The sequence below is a fragment of the Canis lupus genome, chromosome 4 (genome assembly GCF_011100685.1).
Source record: "Canis lupus familiaris isolate Mischka breed German Shepherd chromosome 4, alternate assembly UU_Cfam_GSD_1.0, whole genome shotgun sequence".
Classification (NCBI taxonomy): domain Eukaryota; kingdom Metazoa; phylum Chordata; class Mammalia; order Carnivora; family Canidae; genus Canis; species Canis lupus.
The window spans coordinates 56,524,057-56,546,298 of record NC_049225.1 but is presented as its reverse complement, the minus strand read 5'-3'; the positions used below and the strand labels follow the sequence as shown (position 1 = coordinate 56,546,298).

General features: G+C 45.6%; 1 protein-coding gene and 1 long non-coding RNA gene across 3 annotated transcripts in view; both read right to left on the bottom strand.

Annotated features, from left to right (window-relative positions):
* Window positions 1-5,307: 5,307 nt before the first annotated feature.
* LOC111095578 lies at window positions 5,308-15,336 on the bottom strand. Its single transcript, XR_005358384.1, has 4 exons — window positions 14,070-15,336; window positions 10,562-10,830; window positions 6,508-7,123; window positions 5,308-6,377 (listed from the first exon to the last, which is right to left on the bottom strand). It is a non-coding gene; the product is annotated as an uncharacterized LOC111095578 (long non-coding RNA).
* Window positions 15,337-17,412: 2,076 nt separating this feature from the next.
* Window positions 17,413-22,242, bottom strand: part of FAM114A2 (family with sequence similarity 114 member A2) — a 33,450-nt gene continuing 28,620 nt past the window's right edge. For both annotated transcript variants that reach the window (XM_038534958.1, XM_038534957.1), the window contains exons 13-14: window positions 20,600-20,653; window positions 17,413-18,745 (exon numbers count right to left, since the gene is read on the bottom strand). In XM_038534958.1, the coding sequence (XP_038390886.1) occupies window positions 18,644-18,745; window positions 20,600-20,653 (156 nt within the window). In that variant the 3' untranslated portion in view covers window positions 17,413-18,643. The remainder of the gene's footprint in view (window positions 18,746-20,599; window positions 20,654-22,242) is intronic.

Genomic DNA, 22,242 nt, shown 5'->3' with positions numbered 1-22,242 from the left:
GTGTCCATGGAAGCCTGACTTGAGAGGCGATGGTAAGAATAGAATCTGTGGTCAAGGGAAGCCTGGGTGGCCCAGCAGCTGAGCACCTGCCTTTGGCTCAGGTCGTGATCCCGGGGTCCTGGGATCAGGTCCCGCGTAGGGTTCCCCGAAGGGTGCCTGCTTCTCCCTCTGCCTATGTCTCTGCCTCTCTGTGTCTCTCATAAATAAATAAAATCTTTTTTTAAAAAATCTGTGGTCAGGGGATCCCTGGGTGGCACAGCAGTTTGGTGCCTGCCTTTGGCCCAGGGCGCGATCCTGGAGACCCGGGATCGAATCCCGCACCGGGCTCCCGGTGCATGGAGCCTGCTTCTCCCTCTGCCTGTGTCTCTGCGCCCCTCTCTCTCTCTCTCTCTCTCTCTCTCTCTCTCTCTCTCTGTGACTATCGTAAATAAATAAAAATTTTAAAAAAATCTGTGGTCAAATTTGTCTAGTTATTACCTTACATTCTTCTCCTTTGTCTAGACCCACAGTGCACACCCCAGCAGGTTGAGGATCTGAGATATCATGCTGCACAGACAACTGTTTAACCTAGTGTTTCCCACACTTGACTTTTTTTTTTTTTTTAACAAATCCTACTTAGTATCCCAAGGAATTAGCATTCCATAGGATGCACTTAGAAAATGGGATGGTGCTGGTCATGCAGACGCTCTGGCTCAAGGAGGTCGCTTAGGGTGGTCTGAGAGGCCTTCCTTCATTTTTCCTCAGCTCTCCTTCTGCCAAAAAATACATGGATTTTATAGGTTCACAGCCTTTAGGTAATAGGACAAGATTCCAATGGTGGACGGTTAGGCATTGGCCAGTCCAGGGGGATGGGAAAGAATCTGCCACAAACTCTCTTTTGCCCTCTGTCTTTGACCAATAGACATGACCTCCAGTAAGTGACAACTTCCCTGTACCCAGGTTCTGTACATGGCCACGAGGACCAAATGAGTTGCTAGATAATGAGTGCTTAGAATAGTACCTGGAAGACTCGCAAAATCCAAACAGCATTCTATATCACAAAGAGCTCCTGTTATCTGAAGTCATATGAATTTAGTGATTTCCTTTTCCTCTCACATGGCAAGCTTGTCGGACTTATAACTTAGTATAATAGCCCCTTATGTGACATAATTATGGAGCCATATACACGGAAGGGCAAGAGAGAGACAGTAGGTACTAAGAAAGTTTAGAAAGGAAAGGATCTGTGTGCTGCAGGGTCACTCATTAGGACGGCTTTCCGGAGGAGTGAAACAGTGAGCAGGCTTGGCCTGGGCAGAAGACAGCAGGGACAGTCGCAAGGAGGGAAGAGCATCAAGTGAACACAGGCCTGGAGTTGCCAGGGGCACAGCCAGGGCCTCATTAACTCAGCTCCAGGTGAGCAGGGAGTCCGCTCCGCCGGCCAGAGACCAGCCAACCACTGGGAGCTGGCATCTCTGTTGACATTTGCTGAGGAACAGAGTCATCTCCAGGTCCTGGAGGTAACTAGAAGTGACAGATGGTCTGTTGAGTGGAATGGAGCGTTTGCTTCCCCAGCTTGCAACATGTGCTTCTCAGGCAGGTCTGCGGGCGCGCTCCCCCTCCCCAAAGCCTCCTCCAGGCTTGGTTGCGAATCAGCACTTGCAAGAAGCAGAGACCCACTGAAGCTCGCTCAAGTGTAAAGGCAGCTGGGGGAAGATTCAGCGGTATCTCAGGGAACACGGGCAGGGAGGTCAACTGGACCTTGAGAAAAACTGGGCTAATACCCTGTGCCGGGGCAGGGCTGCTGTCTCTGTTTCTCTTTTTCTCTTTGATGATCTCTGTCTCTCTAAATCTAAACATCTCTTTCTCTCTCCCTAATCTCTATCCTACGCTCTCCCTCTGTGTCTGTGTGTCTCTGCGTTTATATCCCTCCGTCTCTTTCCATCTCTTTGTGTGTGTTGTGTGTGTGTGTGTGTGTGTGTGTGTGTGTGTGTGTGTGTGTTTCCTCTGGCATCTGTGTATGTCTCTCTGTCCTTTGCTCCAATCTCTGAGTCTCTCTTTCCCACTCCTGATTGCACGACCTCCCACGTCTGGCCTGTTTCTCTCTGTAGGTCATCTTCTCTGCCTGCTCCCCAGCATGCATGGCACACACATTGCCACCCCAACTCTAGAATCAACCTCTTCACCCCAGTGCTTAATAGCATCAGTGAAGCTCGGCAACAACTTTCTTTCAAGAGAAAAGTCAACGGGGCCAACTCAAAGGTTAGATGACTGTTCCTGTCCCATCAGTTCTGGCCAGGGAGTCATGTGACGACACTACAGTGACTTCATCTAAGAATGGGTCTGGGTGGCATTCAGGCTACACTGCAGCTTTTACAGCAGGACAGAGTGACTCGGTGAGAGGAGCACTCAGTAGGCACCATGGGATTGTGCCTCCTACCAGGTCTCATGGAACAGCTGTGTGACCTGCTGCAGGATGCTCCCATCTCCGGGTCTCAAATACCCCATCTATAAATGGGGACTTGGATAACACATTCTGTTCAGAACACTTCTACCCCCTGAATCCTATGGTGTTCTACTTCTAAAACAGGCATAGAACTGCTGGGGATTTACCCCAAAGACACAGATGCAATGAAACGCCAGGACACCTGCACCCCGATGTTTCTAGCAGCGATGTCCACAATAGCCAAACTGTGGAAGGAGCCTCGGTGTCCATCGAAAGATGAGTGGATAAAGAGGATGTGGTTTATGTATACAATGGAATATTCCTCAGCCATTAGAAACGACAAATACCCACCATTGTCTTCGACGTGGATGGAACTGGAGGGTATTATGCTGAGTGAAGTAAGTCAATCGGAGGACATTTTATGGTCTCATTTATTTGGGGAATATAAAAAATAGTGAAAGGGAATAAAGGGGAAAGGAGAAAAAATGAATGGGAAATATCAGAAAGGGAGACAGAACATGAGAGACTCCTAACTCTGGGAAACGAGCTAGGGGTGGTGGAAGGGGAGGTGGGCGGGGGGTGGGGGTGACTGGGTGGCGGGCACTGAGGGGGGCGCTTGATGGGATGAGCTCTGGGTGTTATTCTATATGTTGGCAAATTGAACACCAATAAAAAATAAATTTATAAAAAAAATAAAACAGGCATAGAGATTGGAAATGAGAGGGAAGAATGTGGGAAGTGTCAAAGGATTATTTTTTTTTTGAAGATTTATTTATTTATTCATGATAGACACACAGAGAGAGAGAGAGAGAGAGGCAGAGACATAGGAGGAGGGAGAAGCAGGCTCCATGCCGGGAGCCCAACACGGGACTTGATCCCGGGACTCCAGAATCGTGCCCTGGGCCAAAGGCAGGCACTAAACCACTGAGCCACCCTGGGATCCCCAAATGCGATTATTAAGAGAAAATCACATACTTTAAGAAATAATTGCTGGCGGTCACCTGACTGGCTCAGCTGGTTAAACATCTGCCTTCAGCTCAGGCCATGATCCCTTGGTCCTGGGATGCAGCTCAACATCCGGCTTCCTCTCTCAGCGGGGAGTCTCCTTCTCCCTCTCCCTCTGCCCCTCCCCCTGCTTGTGCTTGCTCTCAAATAAATAAATAAACCCTTAAAAAAAAGAGAAAGAAAAAAAGAAACAGTTGGTGGAACAGCCTCCAGGGCAGGGGGTGAGAATGGGGGCTGTCAATCCCAACACAGCAGAAGGGAACCAATGGTTCCTGAAGCTTGCAGAGCCTCCTATAGATACAGATTCCCAGGCCCACCTCACAGAGTCTGATGCAGCAACTCGCCCCAGGTCACTCTGATGCACGTGGTCTCAGAACCACCCCCTGCTGCCTTAGGAGGAACAGGGCTTTCTAGGAAAGGCAGTGACCCTAAACCTTTGGGCTCATGCAGGAAAGGCCAGCCAAGCTGTTCTGGATGATCCCAACCTTCCTGTCTCACCTCCTGTGTCTCCAACACTCAGAAATTCAAGCAGAATCAAAACTGCCCTGGCAGCTCAAGCCCAAGCAGGGATGGGTTGCGGCCTCTTCAAGCTGCTTCTCTGGGCCTCATTCATTTACACTAGAGGCCGTAAATCTGATGTCCAAACAAGGGAAGAGAAGACACAGGGGCAAAGTGATCCTCCTTTGCCTCCATTTCATCTCCTGGGCGTTTAAAGGCTGGATTCTGGGTCAGCGGGAGGGCCTCCATGATATTCTCTCAGACTTGTATTCACTCATTTTCATTTCAGAAATTAGTGGGATGGGCAAGAGGGGGACGTTCACCTTTAGACTTTGCCAAGAGGCTCCAGATTCCAGAACCAAAAGATTAGAAGAATTGGCCACCCTGGGTCCTCCCCAGGCCAGACTGGCCTCCACATCGACAACTGTCAAATTTCTCCAGATCTCTATGTATCTCCCTCAACCTGTGGGCTACCTGGATTCCAATCAATATGTGGGAACCTACGTGGCTTGAGGAGGACCCAGACACACCTGGGCTCAAGAATTCACAATGCAGGGACGCCTGGGTGGCTCAGCAGTTGAGCGTCCACCTTCAGCTCAGGGCATGAGTCCCACATCAGTCTCCCCACATGCAACCTGCTTCTCCCTCTGCCTACATCTCTGCCTCTCTCTGTGTCTCTCATGAATTAATAAATAAAATCTTTAAAAAGGGACATCCCCGGGGATCCCTGGGTGGCTTAATGGTTTGGCACCTGCCTTTGGCCCAGGGCGCGATCCTGGAGACCCGGGATCGAGTCCTACATCAGGCTCCCTGCATGGAGCCTGCTTCTCCCTCTGCCTGTGTCTCTGCCTCTTTCTCTCTATCTCTCTCTCTCTCTCTCTCTCTCATAAATAAATTTTTTTTTAAATCTTAAAAAAAAAAGGGGGGGGGACTTACCCCCGCCGAGTCAGGGCTGGAGTTCAGACCAGGACAGTGTAGGCCGTTGTGGCAGCAGATGGCCGGCACAGGGTACTTATTAAGCAGATGGCCCTGTCTCAGAAGGAAGGGGAGAAGTGACCAGGTGAGACGAGTATGTCGGTGAGAGGGGAGCAGCTGGACAGAGGGAGGCCAGGGAACCTGTGTGTGGCCTGCGGTGGGTCCTCGCTTCTCCCTAGGCCTACTTTCCCTGTCTGTACTTTGGTGGGGTAAGAGTGTCTCTAATGTCCCGGTGTACTCTGGCATCTGGGGCTTCACCCCCACGGCTGCCTCCTTGAGTGTCCAGCCAGCCACTAGCAGCAGAAGGCCGACGCAGCCCAGAGGCCAGAGCAATTCCTTGGACTTTCAGGTCACCCCTGGCTGTGCCCCCACCCTGCCCCCAGCCCCCAGAGTGACCAGAAGTTTCCAAGAAGCCTCAAAACTACCCGCTGTCCGCAGTGGATAGGAACACTGCAAGAAACCGCAGTGATAAGAACCGACCAGAAGATGGAGCCAAATGCCCGGAAAACCAAAGCAGTTCTATTTCGTGAGTTTTTATTCATTTTATCCTGGGCTGCAGGTGCGGAAACTGAACCACAACCACAGAGGCGGTGAGAGACGTGCCCAACGTCTCCCATCTGCTCAATGTCAAGGCTGGAAATCAAGCCCCATCTCCCGCCCTGGGGCCAGCAAGTATCCTTCTATCCCTGCTGAAGCCTCAGAATGCGGGTCAAACCGAGTTCAAGCTGAGAGGCCCTAACCGGGTTAGAGCGCGCCCGCGTGGCGGATGGGCCGGGGAGGCCCTGAGGGGACGCGGGGAACCTCTGAGTGGATGAGGCGGGGGCCTCCATGCGGTCCACGTGTGGATGGATAAACACTATTGTCAAAGACTCCTGGCCGAAGCTCTCCTCCCGCCCCATCCGCCTCACAGCTAGGCTGACTCTGGGCAAATTCTTAAATGCTCCAGGCCTGGGTCCTCGTCAGTAACTCAGAATGATGGTGCCACAGGCCTGTTGGGTTGTTTGGAGGGTTACATTAAGTAACGGAGGGCAGCCCGGGTGGCTCAGCGGTTTAGCGCCGCCCTCAGCCCAGGGTGTGGTCCTGGAGTCCCAGGATCGAGGCCCACGTCGGGCTCCTTGCATGGATCCTACTTCTCCCTCTGTGTCTCTCGTGAATAAATAAATAAAATCTTTAAAAAAAAAAAAAAGTAATTGAGAAGAACACTGAGCATCATGACTCTGGTATGGTAGGAGCTCAGTAAATATCCAGGTTTCATTCCTGTAAGGACAGTTCTGTCCAAAATGATCTAAACAAAATGACAAAGATGAACATGAAAGGCTTTACTGGTCTAAGTGGACAATTTCTCCTTGTGACATTCCTCCTTCACTCGCCTTCTTCCCATCCTTCCGGGGCTCCGGCTCCTGGCTCCCCAGTCAGCCAGTTCCTGCCATTAACTGATGCATTTTTTTTCTTTTTCATGCCGATCTTCTCCTTGGTTCTGTGTGACAGGAGAAGAAAAGTCAGACCCTGCTAAGGAGATGCCACAGAAGGGAAGGGCTGTGTGGCCAGAGCAAGGAGGAATGCCCAGGCGGACCATGGGGGTCCCAAGCCCTGACCTCAGACCCTACCTCACACCATCTCCAGAATTCAATTGCTATTCCCGGTTTCCACTTCCCTCTCCACTCCAGGTGAAACACCTGCATCCGTCCACACCTGTGACCCTCTCGCACAGATTTTTCAGGACTCCGCAAGCCCACGCTAATCTCCGCCTTCTTGCATGGGATTCTAGGCTTCTGCTTCAGAGAGAGACCTGAAGCTTCCTTCTGGAGACAGAGGAGGCACTTTCTTTCCTTGTCTCCTCCATAACACGGGTAGCTCAAGGCCAGGAACCACGGGCTGCTTAGGGCAGTAGAGGGAGCACTGTGCTGGGAGTCAAGAGACCTTGCCAGAGGCCTGGCCCTCTCTGAGACCTGAGATGGAGCGGCCCTCTGGGGTGACATCAGCCCTCAGTCAGAGCCTCCCTGGTGAGTTCATTTCTGCCCTGGGATTTAGCAGCCCTGAGGACCAATCCTGCTCTCTTTGACTCTTGGTGTGACCTCTGGCAAGTTCTTTCCCCTTCAGGACTCAGTTTCCCTGATGCTTTCGGTGCTTGAGTCCAAGACAGTGTGGTTGGTGCCTCTTGCAGGCATTTTGAGTGGGATCCTTCTCGTTGTTTCTGCCGTCACTCTCACTGCTTTCATCCTCCTGCCAGGGAGACACAAAGTCAATGTGGGGGTCCTGGGGCTGGGCCAGGTTCTCCCATGGTGTCTGGAGCCCTCACTGCCCTCAGAGGATGCCCCCTCCTCCAGACCCTCAGCAAGGTGTGGAATATGCTCAGGGCGTCAAAAGGGATGAGTTGGGCAGCCCCGGGTGGGGCTTCGCCTTCGGCCCAGGGCATGATCCTGGAGACCCAGGATCAAGTCTCACATCGGGCTCCCTGCATGGAGCCTGCTTCTCCCTCTGCCTGGGTCTCTGCCTCTGTGTGTGTGTGTGTGTGTGTGTGTGTGTGTGTGTGTGTGTGTGTCATGAATAAGTAAATAAAATCTTAAAAAAAAAAAAAAGGGATGAGTCATGAGGTGTGCTAGGGAAGTGAACAGATTCAACCTGGTGCAGCAAAGACCAGGGAAGAGGACATCAGAACAGGGAGACATAGGTTTTTATCCATATTCTGACACTAACTTCTAGAAGTCTCTGAACTTAAACTCTAAATGGTCGCTATCAGACCCTTTCTAGCAAGTGTGGGAAAGGAAAGGGAAACATAAAGATCCCCAGGCACTGAGAGGCTATGAAGGGAGGGGAGAGAAGAGGCAAGCAGAGAAATGATGCTTTAGCATCTGACTTCTCCTACTTTATGACTTCTCGAAGAGTTGCCCAAGGCGGAAGGCAGCTACCGTAATTTCTCTCTTCACAAACTTCAAAGAGATGTTTGTTCAGAAGGTAAATTTCCAGAGAGAAAAGGAGGATATTAAATGGAAATGCTACTGCTCAGACACAGGATTTAGATGCAGGACTTAGACAAATGACTTTGTTTCCCTGACCAGCTAAAGTGAGCTGGACTGGGATTGGCAGCAGAGTGGCTCAGTCTAGGGGCAGGAATACTGTCCTCGTAAGCACCCTCACCCTATGAAGCCCACAGTCCCTTTCCCCAGGCCTCTCAGCCCTACTCAGTAATTTGCATAGGTGGGTTTTGAATCCACGCACACAGCCACCTAATGTTGATTGGTCCATTCACAAAGCACAGAAGTCACTTCACAGTTGGCCAACAGCTTCATCCCTGCATCCTCCTATTCCTGAGCAGAGACGGCTTCTCCTCATCCCAAGCCCTGACATCTGCCTGTCAGAAGCAGCTTAAATCTGGGCAGCATAGTCACCCCAGAGAGAGTCTCCACAGAATCTGGTGGCTGTGATCTGGGCAAGCTCACTTCCAGACTGCTCTGACCCAGTGAGGGTACCAGGCCCTCACCATCCTGCTCCACTTTCTGTTGCTCATCCTCATACGGCTTACTCTTCAGAGTCCCCTTCTCCCACTATTGCTCCTTCTCTTTCTCAGCCTCTTTGCCAACCCTGGAGGGGATGATGGAGAGGAAACAGGCTCAACGGGGAGGCTAGCTTGATTGTGTGACCTGAAATTCTCAGTCTGCTCCTCCCCATGTCCTCCTCCCCGGGCCCCACTTCTCCTTCCTGCATATGTGGTTTTTTCAGCTTTCTCAAAGCACATTCATATCTATTCTTCCACTTGAACCCTACTGCCATTTGCAGTACTGAGTAGGGAAGGGGTTGTGGACCCATTTTACAGAGAAGGAAACTGAGATCCAGCGAAGGAAAGAGTATCTCTAAGAATATATGAGGAAGTTGGTCCCATCATGGGTGGACAATCATCTCAAATTGCTTCCTCCTGGTCCAGCGTCCCTCCCCAGCCAAGTAGGGCATGATTACCAATGAAGGAATGATCCCAGCTCACCCATCAACATTGGATGGTGGCCCTATACTTAAGCACTTCCCCAGGAAAGACCTGGAGCCTCCAATAAGCACTGCATAGGCTGGGGTCAGCCTTTGGGGCTCACTTGGACTGTGGGAGGGTATGCACAGCGCCTGGTGTGCTTAAGGACGAATGGTCTCCATGAATGGTGTATCTGCATGCAGCATGAATGAGCGTGTGCATTCTACAAGCCCCACATGTAAGCTCCCCAGTGGCTGTCTCTGCTCATAACTGGTGTGGCCTCACATCCCAGGGCTACTGCTCTGTACCTCCAGGTTTCCTGAGAGATGTTTTCTTTCTCTGTAAATACTTATCAGACCTCTGGCAGCTCTGAAGAGTTTCCTGCCGAGCTGGCCCCCTTTCCTGTCACACCTCCAGTCACTGCCTCCTTAACCAAGTGACCAGGATACAGAGAAAAAAAAAAATCCCAAGTAAGCAAGAGCCCAGGAACTCACACTTTAGGACAGACGCCACCTTGATGGAGATCTCTTGCTTCTGTCACACCAAGCTGAGAACAAACAGGGTAACAGCAGCCAGCCTCTTCCCGGCATGTTACAGTTTACAGAGGATGATAAGGGACATTGTCTTCTCTGATGAGCACATCAGCTCTGTGCAGTCAGAGCACCGTTAGCTCATTGGCCAGATGAGGGAACGGAAGCCCAGGAAAGTGAGAGCAATGTCCCAAGAACCCACAGAGGCAGTGCTCACATGCATAGAACTCTCTTTGCTTCAACCCTCAGGTCTCTCCCAACTGAAGAAGGAAGTGGGGTCAGGTGGAGACCCAGGGAGGGTGCAGAAGATATGATATCCATAGACTTTCCTTGTTTTCCTATTGTCTCCCTCAGCACGGCCCACACACAGGCTCCAGGGACCCACAGACCCTATACCTGTACAGAGCAGAGACAACAGCCGCTGAGGCCCACCCCTCCATGCTTCATGCCCCCAGCCCTGCCCTATGCCGTCCAGAGCCACTCTGCTGCATGAGCCAGATGTGTCCTTTCTTAGCCTTGGTCTTGTGATTCTCTCCTAAGAACACTAGCCACTCTTCTGCTGCTGTCCCCACCAGAAAACTGGCCAGGGTAGCAAAGAGGAGGCCAGATCAGAGCTAGCCAGGCTTTGAAAATGGGACCTCAGAATGTAAAGACTGGAAAGGATGGTTGTGTAGATGTGAAATCTGTGCCTGCCCCCGGAGAGTGGGGGGCAAGGACTTGCTCAGAATCTGCTGAGGGGCAGAAGCCAGGTCCTGGAAATACAAGCACCACATCCAACCAGGCCTCTGCTCAGCCTCTGCCACCCCAACCACAGGAATTGGTCTCACAGCCCCTTGACTGGCCCAACGATGCCCTTTCTCCCTGCCAGGGGGTCTGCTCTCTGATTTGAGAGCTGTGTCTGGACTTGGAAGGAGGCATCCACCTCAGCAAGAAGGAGACAATGAGTTTCTCAAAGCCCAACAACTCAGAGACATAGGTACTCGCTGCCAAGACAACCTTGACTCAGACTCTCATGGTTGCAGAATTATCACGTCTGCCCGCCCATCGAAGGCTAGAGGAATTGGACTTTCTCTGCATGCCCCTGGCGTGTGGTCCAGTGACCAAAGCAGTTGTTAATCCTCCCTTGCTCCTCTACCCAGTGCTGACCTGAAGTGATAGCCTAATATCACAAACCTCGTTATTTTAGACTCAATGGTCCCATCCAATTTCATCTCAACTCTCTTGCATCCAAGGCCCAAATTCCATAGTCGTAGCAGGAACCAAGGAAGAGAAGGTGAAAAAATATCCACTTAATGTTCTGGAGCTGGAGGCAAACTTGTATGTCTATGCTGAGCTAGCAGAGTCCTTCTGGGTCCTTCCGGATGGGTTTATATTCCCAACATCTTCCTGTTTTCAGCCCTGAAGTGGGCAGACAGTTGTCTAAATGTCCTCAGGCACACAGTCTGGAAACAGACAAATGTTTCCAATCAAAGCCTGGGACTCAATCCTACCACCCCCTGCGCCCCCTTGGTCTCCCTGCCGGCTGCAGGGCACACCCTCCATAAATCATGGACTCATTCTATGCCAGCCTGGAACATTCTCCCCTCAGACTCAGTAATGCAACTTCTAGGAAATGATCACTTACATGCTCAAAGATGTGTGTAAAATGGTATCAACTCTAGCATTATCAAAGTAATAAAGCTAACAGAATAACATTATTAACACATGCATAGTACTTGTTTCATTTCTTAAATGCTATTCCTGTATTTATTTAATCTTCACAATGGCCCATGAGCCATGTACGATGATTGTCCCCAGTTTCGAGCTTCATACATCGCCTCTCAGTAATTGACAAAGAATTAGGAACAACCTGAGTGTTTAATAATTGGGGATTGGCCAAATAAATTATGGAGCTTCCCTAAAATGAAATATTACGGAGCTATTATAAATAAGGTTTAAAATATTTAATAAGCCAGAAACACGTTCATAATGTTTGGTAATATTAAAAGCACAGGAAAATAAACTACACTCCATACAATCGGATTTTGAGTGAATGAACACATGCAAGAAAAAGTCCTCTAGGGAGGTCCTTGGCAGGGGAGGCTTTCTGGAAGAGACTGGTAATGAGCAGTTTCAGAAAGCTACGTAAGGAAGCGGGGCAAGGGCTGCGTCCCCAGCAGGAGCTGCGTGAGCTATCGCTGCTCACAATGCCCAGGTAACGTAAGGAGGCCCAGAGTGGATACTGAGCTTGAGATGACCAGCACTGGCTCAGAGTCCAGAGATTACCACTCACTCGCTTCTGACTCTGAAACTAATGAGGGTGAGCATTGCCAAGTCCTCTCTCTCTGGGCCTCAGTTTCCCCATTTCTACAAAGGCGATCATAACCCCTTCCCTGACTCTCCCATAAGCCAGGTTGCAGATGCAAAGCTCCAGGGAAGGCTTGAGTTGTGGGATTCCTGAGGTGACAGGGGAGCAGAGCTGTGGCTTTTTCTACTGACTGACTGCTGGGTCCTTCCTACAGGATGCAGGCTGTGCTAAATGCTTACAAACATGTTCAGCGCCAGCTTCCGGGGCATGGCACCAATACAGTCACGTAAGGCCCACACCCAGAAGTGCCTACATTTGGGGGTTTAGTGCTCTGTGGGCACCATGCTGAAATGCCCAATAATTTTATCTTGAATTTAGCTTTAGTAAGAAAAGCGGGACAGTGAAATGTGTGCTGGGGGCTTGGGGGCTGGAGCCTTGGTTTACACACTGTCCAGGGCACTTAAGTCTCGAGGGAGGAACCACAGGCACCTGTGAGGATCTACGCTCACCAAGAAGGTACCCCTGTGCTTGAGGAAGCACAACATACGCTAGCAAATAAAGAACACCAAGACAGCCAAGAGAGGGACGGTGGAAGAAGGGGGAAAAGCTTTACTCTTGCTGTTTGAACAAGGAGCCCTGTGTTTTCATTTTGCAAATTAAGTAGCCAGCCCTGGGTAAACCCAAAACACCTCTATGAGGAATGTGCTTATTTTATTCCTTTTTACAGGCAAGGAAGTTGGGCTTAGAAGGTACATTGCCCCGGGTAAGACAGCTGGAAATAGCTTAGGCAGGGTTTGAACCCAGACCAGTTTAAACACACACACCCCCCACTCACCGTGTCTGTGGCCTCATCACTGTGCTATAGGAAGTCAGGTGATGCACAAGTCAGGCAAACCTCAGAGCAGCAACCCATGATGCCCTCTAACCACAATCAGCCATCACGACTCACACGGGGGTCAGCCCCTCCCCTGGATGGAGAAGGGGGAGCCTGGCTAGGTCTTAGAAGGGCATTAGGAGAGCCCTCACACCTCCACATATCTTTTCTGTCGGCTGAGAGGCACCTGCTTGATCCAGGAGGACGGGGGTTTCACCTGGCTGTGTGAGATTCCACTCTCAAGGAAACTGAGCGGGCCGCAGAGAAGAGCCAAAAGGAGGATACTCCTCCTGACTCCCTCAGACCTCGAATGCCCATCTTAAATTTTTTTTTCAATTTTTATTTATTTATGATAGTCACACAGAGAGAGAGAGAGGCAGAGACATAGGCAGAGGGAGAAGCAGGCTCCATGCACCGGGAGCCCGACGTGGGATTCGATCCCGGGTCTCCAGGATCGCGCCCTGGGCCAAAGGCAGGCGCCAAACCGCTGCACCACCCAGGGATCCCGAATGCCCCATCTTAAAATGGGAGTGAAAATACTTATGTGGAAGTTCTCTACAAATGCAAGGTGGTACAGCTATCAGCAGCCCCATCTGACATCGCCTGCACTGACTGGCAAGGACTGGCCAGAAGTTGGCTACTTCTACTGTATAGACGCTTGTACCTTGTACTCGTGTGTGTGTGTGTGTGTGCATTTAAAATTCCATACACTTTATCACACGAGTAGGTCCATGTGTCCATCACAAGTAAGGCAACCCCATCACAAGGATCCCTCCCGTTGCCCTTTTAAAGCCACACTTACCCATCTCCTCCTCCACCCCCATTCCTAACCCCTGACAACTATTAATTGGTCTCCATTTCAGGGTGCCTGGGTGGCTCAGCCGTTGAGCGTCTGCCTTCAGCTCAGGGCGTGTTCCCGGGGTCCCGGGATTGAGATCCACATCCGGCTCCCTGCATGGAGCCTGCTTCTCCCTCTGCCTGTGTCTCTGCCTCTCTCTGTCTCTCATGAATAAATAAAATCTTTAAAAAAAATGAGTCTCCATTTCTATAAATTTGTCATTTCAGTGTTTTATGAATGGAATATATAGTATGTAACCTTTGGGGATGTTTTTACTCAGCATAATTGCCTGAGATTCACCCAAGTTCTTGCATGGATCAATAGTTTATTCCTTTTAATTTCTGAGTAATGATCCATGGTGTGGATGCAGTTGAAGCCCTCACCCACTGAAGGCTATCTGCAGTTTCCTGTTTGGGGCTGTTACAGATAAGGCTGTTATGAACACTGGTGTACTCCTCTCTCCTTTTTGATCACTAATTGATACAGATGCTCTTACTTCACAGAGATCTGTGTTCCTGCTGTGGCAAACATGACTTGCCACCACATCATCTTTTCCATGCCAACTCCAACTAGCTTTGGATAACGGGCCCAGATGCTCCCCTACAGGTATTTACCGCTAGACAGGAACCTCCAACCCCTTTCCCTTAAAATAATAAAATAGAACAAACTGGAGCCAGACAACCTGGGCTCACACTGCAGGAGCTCTGTCATTTACAGCTGTGAAATCCTGGGGAAGTCACTGAAACCTCTGTTTTTCATAACCATCATAATAAAGTAGCTAATAGTTGTTAAAGGTTTCTGACAGGTTATGGTGGCAGTGTGATGTCATAGTTGAAAAGAGAACTTAGGTGCTCAGCTGCCTGGGTTTGCATCCTGACTCTACCACGTGGTGACTGTGTGATCTCAGGCAAGTTATTTAACCTCTATGCCTCAGTTTTCTCTTCTGTAAATGGGCATGCTAATAGTGACTATATCATGGAGTTGTTTTGAGGACTAAATTGGTCCACGTAAAATGCTCAGAACAGGTGTCTGGCTAGTAAGCATTATGCACATATTGCTGTGTGGCAGGTGCTCTTCTAAGTACTTCATACAGATCGTTTTATTTAGTCCTATCAGGGACTTTATAATACAAGTGCTATTCAAGATGGATTTCCCAGATAACAAAACTGCAATCTAAGGGGCTAAGTCACCTGCTCTTGATCACAAGGCTGGAACATAAGGGTGCTGAGGTCCATTTTGAGTCTGTGCTCACTCCCAACTTTTACACCATCCTGCAGGCCCCATACACATGGTCATCATTGCCCTGCCCCCATACAGCAGTCGTGAGGATTACAAAGAAAAGTGTATTCGGTGGTGCCTGATACTCAAGTTGCTCCATACTCGTGAGTTTCCTCTTTTTAACATCCACTGGTAGTGGATGAACAGGAGATCATGCTGTAGTTTTAATATAAATGGCAGAAATTGGCCTCTTAAGACACAAGCCACCAGAAGTACAGTTGAGAGTTTTGATGGATACATCTGGCACACATGTGCAAAGCTGAACTGGCCCAACAATCACAATTAGATTTGAGACATGTCCATCCAACTCAACCACAATTCAATACAACAGGGCATCTGCCCCTTGGAGAGCTCTGCAGCTAACAGGCAGAGATTGCTCAGACAGTGGCACCAGCGTAAGCTTGCAGGACAAATGAGTTCAGAGAATATTTCAATTGTTAAAAAAAAAAATTCCTAAAGAGTTGATTGGGGAAGCAATAGTTAGAAACGAAGGGACTTTGGGGTTTGGCCAGATGATGTAATCACAAGTAACAGAGGCTGCAAGTTAAACAGAGAAATGAGTGCATGCAGCTTGTGGGAGTATCAGGGTACAGCTGAGAAGTGATATTACTGGGCAAGTTCTCAAAATTCTCCTCATATATTAGCCAGAGACCTTGATGACACATTAATTAAGGCTTGTTATTTTTAGAACTTCCTCATTTCCCAAATGCTTCATTTTAAGTCTTTTATGAAAATGAACATCACCTTTATTGGTGAGACAGAAGAGATTTCAATCTTTGACATTTCTGAAATACCATGCTTGTTGAGGGGCCCCTGCGGGTACAGTTTTAATCTGGGTTTTCCCAGTGTGAAAAATATTCCCACCTTTAAAACTCAGAATACATCTAGAAATAAAGATAATCTATTTCTCAAATGATGACATCAACAGCAACTACTTATAAAACATCTCTCCTTCAAATAGGTCTTTAGATAAAAATAAGTATGAAAGAGAGGGTCTTCATTCAGGGTAGGACTGACAACGTCTTGTTTTCTGATTGTAGGCCTAGAAAATCCACATTTGTGCATCACACTGATTTCAGATTCCTATGAAGGCCAGCCACGTGGATTACAGATTTACTCTTCACAAGCCTGTCAATGTTGGTACCTATGCCTTTATTTTTTATTTATTTATTCATGAGACACACAGGGAGAGAGAGAGGCAGAGACACAGGCAGAGGGAGAAAGGCTTCATGTAGGGAGCCCAACGTGGGACTCGATCTGGGGTCTCCAGGATCACGCCCTGGGCCGAAGGCAGGCACTAAACCGCTGAGCCACCCGGGCTGCCCGGTATCTATGCCTTTAAAGAAAACCTATCAAAAGCAAGTAAGGTAAAGCTTGTCCTCAACACATCTGCATGCATTATATAAAGAAAAAACAAGAATTACTTTGTACATGTTTCTATTTCTTTTAGACCAAATTAATGAAGTTTCTTTTAATCACAGCCTTTAAAGATCCCAATAGTAGGAAGAGAAGCATCTTACCCCAATTACAACTGAACATTTTACCAATAAGGTGTTAAGTGAATTGGGAAGGAGGAATGTAGTATACTTTAGGATGTAGCTGTAAATCTCAGACACGAGAAAATTTAAAAGAACAGCACCAAAAGACTAGGTATCATCAAGAAACTACATCCTGTAGCCACCCCAAATGGAATGAAGCAAGCACCATTCAAAAATCAACACCATAATTCAGTAGGTTCCAAAGCATCCCCTGAATTTACCTTTTCACCTGCCAACAAATTTTTATGCTTACTTTTCTCTCTCCATCAAGGAACTTTCATTTTTTTTTTTTTTAAGATTTTATTTATTCATGAGAGACACAGAGAGAGAGGCAGAGACACAGGCAGAGGGAGAAGCAGGCTCCATGCAGGGAGCCCAATGTGGGACTTGATCCCGGGTCCCCAGGATCACATCCCGGGCCAAAGGTGGCGCTAAACCACTGAGCCACCCGGGCTGCCCAGAACTTGCATTCTTTTTCACCGTATTTTAGGTGAAAGGTAAGCAATTGTCACTCAGAATTAACTGGTGTTTTCATTGTTGCTTCACGAATGGTCTCCAAAATACACTGAAAAACATCTGGGTAGATAGGGGAGGCTTGACAAGGACGATAAGAAAAAAAGTGGCAGTGAGTCACATTTGCCTTTTTTAAGGTCTAATCTAAAACCAGTCTGGGGAGGTACCTAAAAAGAGTCACTGTTCTGTTCCCCATATCTAAATCCCTCTTCTTGAAAGAAAAACCATAGCTATGTTTCTAGATTGAAAAGTAAAAACTGCAAACCGCCATTGTACAGGCATCTGAACAGACAGACAGCAGTGTGAGCAGTTCCTAAACCTTGTTCAGGGGATCCAGGTTCACACACAGCAACTGCACTTGAGACAGCAAACCTGGACTGGGGACACCAGCTTTCATTACCATAGGCAACTGTTTTTTCTCTGAAATTTCAGAATTACATTAGGAAGGGTGAAATTTACCTAAAAAGATTAATGTTCACAAAGTTTTCTGATCATATTAAAACAGAATATAAGCAGAGTAACATTTTAGTGCTACTGGTGTACCTTTTTAGCCCAAATCTATTTATAAACTACCCATGCCCCAAATAAGGGTATGGAAATAGTGCTGAGATCAGTCAATGTTACATCTTTGTTCTGCTATTTTTTGGTCTGAAAAAGATATTGGGGCTCATGTTTGGAAAAGTAAGTGAAAGGATCAAGTGACACAATTATTAATTTTTATTTAAACGTTTTAGAAGATGAGTGGTAGAGCTCACAAAAGTTACCTCCAACAACAAAGTTGGAGAATTTTTTTTTAAAAGAGTGGATACCAAATAACTTTTAGGAAGATAACACCTTATTAGCCTCTTACATTGTTGAAGAGAGCAAAAGAAGGCTTAAGATCTAAAGGATAAAAGTTGTATTTATAAACATGCTAAGGAATACATTAAAACAAACAAAAAACAAAAATAAGGAAAAACATATTGTATCTTACAGGTTAAATCCTGTTATAAATGATTTCTATGGGACTCTTATAGTCCCCTTCAACAGCATTTAAATAACAAAAACTCCATTACTGAAAGAGCTTCAATACTCCTTTGGAGCTGGCTATTACAGAATTTATCCTGCACATAAGGTATGCATGAAAAACATCCTGGAGAGACTTGGAATACCTGCAAACATGAAATTGTTTCTGTAAGTTGCACTTATTGGTCTGGAACCCCCCTGACTGGGGTCAATTACAACTTGAAGCTTGTCACCTTAGGGTAGGAGAACAATTTAAAGCCAAAGGGCACTTTGCTGTAGTTAATTCATGTGGCTTCAAGTACATTTCAGAAGTTTCTCCTCCATGCCAAAGACCTATTGAGAATTAAAGAGCACATGAAACTTTCTAACCAAGTCCTAAGAATCTAGGTAATCATTACAGTTTTACTGTTTTCTTAAAGCCACAGATTTTATTATAGAAAGGAGAAAGGTCATGGCATCGACAGATCAAGCACAGGACTTCTAGAATACTAAATTGTTTCTCTCTTGCTTCACAACCAATTATATCAGCGGGCTGCAAAATCATACAGAACCATAACAAGACTGTTAGTGTTTCGCATCATGTCCAATAAAGAGCAATATTTTTGCCTGAGTCTCCCATTAACCTTTATCTAGAGCTATTATTCTTGAACTTTCCATAAAAATTTCTTCTCAAATAATTTAACAATTCTAACAACTTAGAAGGGCAGTGTGAAGACCTGAATATTTCACCCAAGCAGTGAAGGCAACAAAACTCCTTTAAACCTGCTCTCCTGCCCAAATTTTATACACTAAAAGAATCCTTTCTCCTTCCCTTCTGCAGGGGTACCCAAAAGAGAGTGGCATTTCTTGGCCACCACAAGTTCTGGGTTGAATCCTCTCTGTTCTTCAATGTTCTGACAAAGACCCTGGGCCTGTATATAGCTCATGCCTCTGGTAATTCAGTTTTGTTCTCAATGAGAGAGATCTCCAGCACAGGTAAGAGCAGCTGAAAGGCATCCTGAATATAGGAAGCACTGTTTGATGCCTGTTGAGATTGAGAAAAAGAAAATATCACAGTTACTTAAAAGGGAAAATATATTAAAAGACAACAACAACAACAACAAAAAAACAGATTAATTTGTACAATCTAACTGAATCTCTGGGCTGGCAAACAAAAGCACAAACTAACCATGTTAGTAAAAGTTACAGAGGCAAGAATGAAATAGCTCTTAAGAGATGACAGTACCAAAAACAAATGTCAGCATTTTTTGTCCAACTTGTCCATCAGAAATGGTAGCTATTCTTTCACATTCTGCTCAAATTCGGCATTTGAAGCTTATTTAATCCTTTACTAAATGCTAGAGTCTGTCACAACATTCTAGTCACTTACTCAAAGGACTCTGGAAGGCTATGAAATCTTACACCAATAGGATCTTCAGTCCATTATGATAGCTCTTCTTCCATGAACCCAATACAATTAGTGAATACAAGACAGGTACTACAAATATGTACAAGGAAAACCGCTTTCAAAGATGATACAGTATAGATATATTTCTATCTGGCACAACAGACATAATTATGAGAAGCATCATGGAATCACCATGCTCAGAGTTTGCCAGACTTCATACATCTGACAAGTTCTGATCTTCCAGAAGAATAGAGAGTTCATTACATTAAGATAAAAACATATAATTTCAAGGACAAGGATGTTTCAAATATGTAATCAAGAACAATCAACTCCAAACAGCAATAAGGAAAGCCCATAAGTGAGTTTACCTTTTTCGGATTTATCAATAGCATATAATCCTATTTAAACCTTAATGTGACATTTGCTGCCAAATTTTCAACCAAAAGAGACCTCAGAGATCATCTAGTTAAATCTCTTATATTGCACATAATGATAATGAGATTGTCAAGAAGGTAAATGCCTGGTCCAGAGTCATAAAGCAAATCAGGGGAGATCCAGGACAGGACTAGACTCCCGGTTTGCAAACTTCTCACCTATACCACTCTGCCATCTACTAAATCACTAACTTTTAAAAACATTGTTTAAGTGTTAATTATCAGAATAATTACCCTGATATTCAAGAAAACTGTGCAGCTAAGGAATTAAAGGCATTTCCTTGATAATTTTAAAAGAATTTAAAACTAAAGAAGTAACAGTCTAATAGTTAATTTTTTTCAATTCATATTTAAAACCTAACCAATTATCTCCCCTGACTTACATAAACACATTTTAAACAGATCATCAAATGTTCAAATAGTTTACACAATTAATTTACAAGACAGAGTTTTTAAAACATGGCAGGCAGAAAGTGTCACACAAGGAGACAAATAATTGATCATATGATCTTACATCCCCCTTTTCCATGGACTTAAACCACCCACCTCCTTAAATCTAATGAACTGATGAGGATTCTATAAACACAGTACCTTTGATAAAACAAAGCAAATCTCTTGGCAAGGAAATGGCACAACAAAATGTTTTGTCTTGTTTTGTAACAAATCTCCCCTATATAAACTTTAGTCCTTTTGGAAGCAGTATTTGCCTGTTTGTCATTTTCAGCCCTTCAAGTCTATACCTGGTCTCCAGAAGGTGTTTCATTACTAAAGATTGTCCATCAGCTGCCAGTGGGTAGTACTAACTACTGAAAGCCTACTGCTGCTTTGCAGTTCATGCAAGAGCTTCATCATTATGCTTTGTAATAATGAAAAGGGAATATGCATCAACTACACACCATTTTGGTCATACCTGCATCAGTATGGCTAAACTACCAATCTGGTGAAAAAACAAAAACAAAAACAAAAACAAAAAAAAAACAAAAAATAAAGACTGAAGAAGAGCTGATTAATAAAACATTATACCCTAAAAGTTAGAGACTTATAATTAACTACTAACCTCCAGAAATACTGCAGTGATTAGGGGATTAAGGATGTCTGCCTTTTCTTTGACCTAGAATAAAAAAAAAATACATGGTTAAGTGAGCACTGCAAATTAAAAAAACACAACAGTAGACGCAGTGTGATCCCACTTTGAAACATAAACACACACACACCCATACATAATATAAGTATAGAAAAAGTCTGGACTGAGAAAGAGCAAAATATAATCTCTGGAAGTGCTTTAAATTTCCTTTTATATTTTCCTATGCTGCCCAACTGACAGTGTATTCCTTTATAGTTTTTGTTTTTTAAAATTTTATTTATTTATTCATGAGAGACAGAGCGAGACATAGGCAGAGGGAAAAGCAGGCTCCCCTTAGGGAGCCCAATGTGGGACTCAATCCCAGGATCCGGGGATCACACCCTGAGCTGAAGGCAGATGCTCAACCACTGAGCCATCCAGGCATCCCCAGTTGTAGGTGTTTTGTTTTGTTTTGTTTACTTTAAAAAGTATTCATTTTGGAAGAGGGGGTAGAAATGATACACATGACCAGAAACTTCAGAACAATTTTAAAATGGAACATGCAGATAAAGAACATGTGCTCAAAATATTCAATGGTTTTTAAGATGGGCTATGTGGAAAACATGGAAATAAATAATGGAAAGTTAACACCGCCATGTGTTAGCACCTTATAGTTGATTTGCTGGGTTAAAGTATCTTTATGAAACACATGGAAAGATTTGGTTTCAGAAGATTAACTTCAGGAATCCCAGAAGCTCTTTTAAAGACAATATTATGGAATAAAGAGATAATCCCAGGATTATCCCTTATGGGAATAATCTAAACTCGTAAAGTAAGAAAAATTTGGGCTATGCTCTTGATAAGTTTAAGAGCCTAGAATTTGCTGCCACACTGGCACTTAAATACTTATTACAAAGTGATTTTTTTTTTGATTGAGGTATAAGTGACATACAATACCATACTAGTTTCAGGTGTACAACATGATTTGATATCTACATATATTATAAAATGATCACCACAATAAGTCTAGTTAACATGTGTCACCATAGTTAGAAAAATATTTTTCCTGTGATGAGAAGTTTTAAGTTCTACTCTTAGCAACTTTCAAATATACACTACATAATTATTAACTATAGTCGCTATGCTGTACTTTACATCCCCATGACCTATTTAAAACTGGAGTTTTATACCTTTACATCCCCTTTACCCATTCTGGCCTCCCTTCACTCCCCCACCTCTGGCAACCACCAATCTGTTCTCTGTATCTATAACTTGGTTTTACTACAAAGTGATTTTATTTACTCATTTAAAATGCCTTGATTTGATCCTAATTCACGGTTACTGATTTCTGATCATATTCTACAGTTTACACACCTTCAGTAAATTTTTACAATTCCTTTAAAAAGGAAAAAAATTACTTTAGCTGTTTTAATTACAACTCTCCTCTTGGTTGGCAACTGTAGAGTATAAGGATTGCCACAGTCTAAGTAAGGCACTGCTCCCTAAAACTACAGCCAAACTTTGGGGGCTTTATTTTAGCAAAGTCTACATTTCCAGTACAGATATCAAAGAGTAGCAGAAAATATACTGCAGATTTCATAAAAAGAGAAAACAAAAATAGATTACAAAAATCTGCT